Source organism: Cannabis sativa, chromosome 1 (assembly GCF_029168945.1).
Source record: "Cannabis sativa cultivar Pink pepper isolate KNU-18-1 chromosome 1, ASM2916894v1, whole genome shotgun sequence".
Classification (NCBI taxonomy): Eukaryota; Viridiplantae; Streptophyta; class Magnoliopsida; order Rosales; family Cannabaceae; genus Cannabis; species Cannabis sativa.
Genome location: NC_083601.1, coordinates 47,744,253 through 47,749,022, shown reverse-complemented (window position 1 = coordinate 47,749,022; position 4,770 = coordinate 47,744,253). Strand labels below are relative to the sequence as shown.

Here is a 4,770-nt window from a genome sequence, read left to right as displayed (position 1 = left end):
AAACAATTGCTTGATCACTTGGGATTGATTTTGGCACTATTACTCTCAAACTCTCAATTAAGCAACATGTTATGACAAAAAAATAAAAATATACATATAAAACAAATCCATGGCCTATGATCAAGGAAGGAATTGTAGACTAGGATGAATAAATTTTACTGGGCGAATTCAGGTCTCATTGTATTGCTATTGCATAACCATTTTATAGGTGTTCTATATAGTGTCATAAGGTGGAGTTTCTTATTAAAACGACAGCCTTCTATTATAATACATGGTATTGTAAACCACATTAAATTGTAGTTTGCTTGCAAAGTTTGTCACTAATCACAAATTTAAATTTTGTTTCTTCCTAAAAAACTAATTGCCAAGATTGTTTATCTTCAGTTGATATCAACACAAATAAAGTCTTGTGAACAATTATTATATCATTAATCTAAGTAAACAATGAAAAACTTGTACATTATATATGTTTTTCAAGACTGAAAATCATAACAAAACAGAATTACTAATACTAATTTCCTTAGAAAAAAAAAAAAAGAAAAAGAAAAACACAAACACCCAATTCATCCAAAAACAGAGCAAGAACAGCAGAATCCCAAAACACAACTTCAACAATCAAGAAAACATTTTTAATCAACTTCTTCAATCTTTGGCCCAGCACCAGCAGCTCCACCAGAAGAAGCATTAGGCATGTCACCACCCATAGGCACATCACCAGCACCGGCACCACCTTGGTACATCTTAGCAATGATAGGATTGCAAACACCCTCCAACTCCTTTAACTTGTCCTCAAGCTCATCAACTTCAGCCAATTGATTCCCATCAAGCCATTCAATGGCTTCATCCACCGCCTTTTCGATCTTCTGCTTGTCGGTAGGGTCTAATTGCCCAGCAATCTTCTCATCCTTAATGGTATTCCTCATGTTGTATGCATAATTCTCCAATGAATTCTTGGCATCAACCTTCTTCTTCACTTCCTCATCTTCAGCTTTATACTTCTCTGCCTCTTGTACCAATCTCTCAATCTCTTCCTTGCTCAACCTCCCTTTGTCATTGGTAATAGTAATCTTGTTCTTCACACCAGCAGTCTTGTCTTCAGCAGACACATTCAGAATCCCATTAGCATCGATATCGAAACAGACATTGATTTGAGGAACACCCCTTGGAGCAGGAGGAATGCCAGTGAGCTCAAATTTCCCAAGAAGGTTGTTGTCTTTGGTTCTGGCTCTCTCACCTTCATAGACCTGAATCAAAACTCCAGGTTGGTTATCCGAATAAGTCGAAAAGATTTGCTCTTTCTTGGTTGGAATCGTTGTGTTCCTCGGAATCAACACTGTCATTACTCCACCAGCTGTTTCTAATCCAAGGCTGAGTGGTGTGACATCAAGGAGAAGCAAGTCTTGGACTTTCTCATTCCCTTCACCACTGAGAATTGCAGCTTGAACTGCAGCCCCATAAGCCACTGCCTCATCAGGGTTTATGCTTTTGCAGAGTTCCTTGCCATTGAAGAAATCTTGTAAAAGTTGCTGAACTTTGGGAATCCTGGTGGACCCACCAACGAGAACGACCTCATGAACATGACTCTTGTCGATTTTGGAGTCTCTCAAACATTTCTCAACAGGTTCCATACATTTTCTAAACAAGTCCATGTTCAATTCCTCAAACCTTGCTCTAGTAATAGTTGAGTAGAAATCAATACCTTCATAAAGTGAGTCAATTTCGATTGTGGTTTGAGTTGTGGAAGAAAGAGTCCTCTTTGCTCTCTCACATGCCGTTCTCAATCTCCTCAAAGCTCTAGCATTGCCACTAACATCTTTCTTGTGCTTTCTCTTAAACTCTGCAACAAAGTGATTCACAAGCCTGTTATCAAAATCTTCACCACCAAGATGAGTATCTCCAGCAGTAGCCTTAACTTCAAAGATTCCTTCTTCAATTGTCAGAAGAGAAACATCGAATGTTCCCCCACCAAGATCGAAAATCAGAACGTTCTGTTCACCGGACCGAGATGCCTTCTTGTCAAGCCCATAAGCAATGGCAGCCGCCGTTGGCTCGTTGATAATTCTCATCACATTAAGCCCAGAAATGGCACCGGCGTCCTTGGTGGCTTGCCTCTGTGAATCGTTGAAATAAGCCGGAACAGTAACGACAGCGTTCTTAATAGTCTGACCCAGAAAAGCTTCAGCAATTTCCTTCATCTTCACCAACACCATTGACGAAATCTCCTCAGCTGCGAATTGCTTCTCTTCGCCTTTATAGTTAACGACAATCATTGGCTTGTCTCCAGGGCCGGGAATGACCTTAAAAGGCCAGTGCCTCATGTCGGCCTGAACCGAAGCATCAGAGAACCTTCGCCCAATCAACCTCTTGGCATCAAAGACTGTGTTTTGAGGGTTCATAGCAACTTGGTTCTTCGCCGCATCACCGATTAACCGCTCTGTATCAGTAAAAGCAACATAGGAAGGTGTTGTTCTGTTACCTTGATCATTGGCTATGATCTCAACACGATCGTTTTGCCACACCCCAACGCAACTGTAGGTGGTGCCCAAGTCGATACCAATTGCCTTGCCTTCGGATTTGGAAGCCATGGAATCAAAATTTCAAGAACTGGGTTTTGGATTAGGAATTATAAAAACAGAGAAAAATAAAAACTTCGGTTTTTGATTAAAAAACGAGAAAGTAAAAGATGGGTTATGAGAAAAAGAGGTAAAAATGAGAGCTTTGTTGTAAGAATTTACGTTTGGTTTGTTGAATTTTCGAATTCTGAGATGGGTTGGGAGATTGAATTGCGTTTATATATATGAAGGGGTGTAAATGTAGTAGAAGTTTGGAGAAAGATCGAGAGGGAACTGGAAGGATTAAAGAGAAGGCGGAATCGTATTGGTCGGTAATTCACCAATAATGTAGACACTTCTGGAATTAATTTAGTTAAGTAATCTCTAGAAGGCCCCAACAAAAACTATATTCGTGTAAGGCGTCGTTTGGATGGGCTTCCGTTGGGCCCGACCAGGCCCATTTGTTTTGTCTCTCATAGGCTGAAATGGTTGGCAACTTGGCACAGTGTTTTGACTGTTTGGTTACGTCGGTTGTCTTGCAAAAATTATTTAATTAAATCAATTCTTAGGAAAGTGGTTTTTTCATTTTTATTTTTTTAAAGATTTTGTTTTTTTTGTTTTTGTTTTTTTTTTTATTTTTATTTTTTGTATTTTTAACGGAAATTTACTAGCAAAGAAACTTAAATGTAACTAAAATTCACATACCAATATACATAGAAATTATCGGAGTAATTAAAATATTCCTCTAAAATAAATACTATCGAACTATATCTATTCTATATAAAGTGTGTCTATATAACTGAAATTCTTGGTTTATAAAAAATTCATGGGTGACTTTTTATTTTTATTTAATAAAATAATAAAATATTATTTATATATAATAAAATAATAATAAAACAAATCCTATTAATATTTGAACTGATATTTAGTATATTTCAACTCTATATATAATCACAACTATAACTCTAGAAATTAAAAATATATATATATAAAATAAATTGAATCTTAAACCGCATATACAATAGTTTGTTGAGAGAGATTAGGAAAAGAACGAATTACATATGGAATTTTTTTTTACCAAATCGTTTAGGTTTTCCTCTAGCTATTTATCTTCATTAATTTATATTTTTTTTTTCAATCGCAGTCCACTCCCACTATTCAATAAACAGAGCAAGAAAATTCTTATTGTCGTCTAGATGGATGAGTGAATTTGCGAAAAATGGAGAATCTGACGCAAATTCGCTGTGAGAAATTCAAAAAAATCGTCCCCCAATTTCAGGTTTTGATCCAATTAGATCTTCTTTTTATTCGTAAATCATCCCCCAATTTTTAAGATTAATTTTTCATTTTCTAACATTTTGAGATTTTTGTCTCCTTATTGAATCTTTTCAAATCTACATTGTTTCTATCAAAATTAATGAGCTCACATCGTTGTTGTGTTATACGGAGACTAAACTATGTCATTTGTTATGTTTAACCTTCACATCAACATGTTATATTCTATATTTGGATTATGTTAAAAATTTGATCTTATGAAGAATACGTTTAATTAGCTTAATGTGTTTTACTATGCAGTTTATTCATATACAGTCCTTCTTTTTCTTTTCTAAATTCGAAAGGATAGTTAATAAATATAATATATAGTTTTTTTGTTTTTGAAATAATATATAGCTTTTTTTCACTCTCTCTAATATGAAATAATAATAAAAAAAAAGTGAATTATCCATGCGCGTTGGGTCCACATGAGTCAAAAAAATCATAAAATTATCCTTTAAATTTTTTAAATTTTTTTTTTTATGATCTTAAAAAATATTATAAAAATAATATCAAAACAAAAAAAATTACTTACCCTAATTTCGTTTTATCTTAAGAAAAAAGAAAATTAATTTTATACACAAAAAAATTATTACACAAAAAAAATCATCAATTATCAAAAGCAGTAAGACTAGCCAAAAAAAATGGACATGGTTTTCACTTTTTGTCGACACAACCATATTTAATTTATCAACGAAAAAATGGATAATCTAGATATATGCGGACCTGACTAGAATGAAAAGTGCAAAATACAAAAACTACACTATTGTCTCTATCGAAGCAAATGAATATTGAAATCTACCAATGACTATGATTAGTTTTCTTATCTACAATTTTTAGATAAATGCTATCTTCAATGATCAATAATTTAGAGATTGATTTTTAATTTTCTTTTTATCTTACA

At 34.2% G+C, this 4,770-nt stretch overlaps 1 protein-coding gene across 1 annotated transcript; it reads right to left on the bottom strand.

Moving 5' to 3' along the window:
- Positions 1–405: 405 nt before the first annotated feature.
- LOC115707967 (heat shock 70 kDa protein) lies at positions 406–2,922 on the bottom strand. Its single transcript, XM_030636086.2, has one exon. The coding sequence runs from the start codon at positions 2,583–2,585 to the stop codon at positions 630–632; it is 1,956 nt and encodes a 651-aa protein (XP_030491946.2). The 5' UTR covers positions 2,586–2,922; the 3' UTR covers positions 406–629.
- Positions 2,923–4,770: the final 1,848 nt, after the last annotated feature.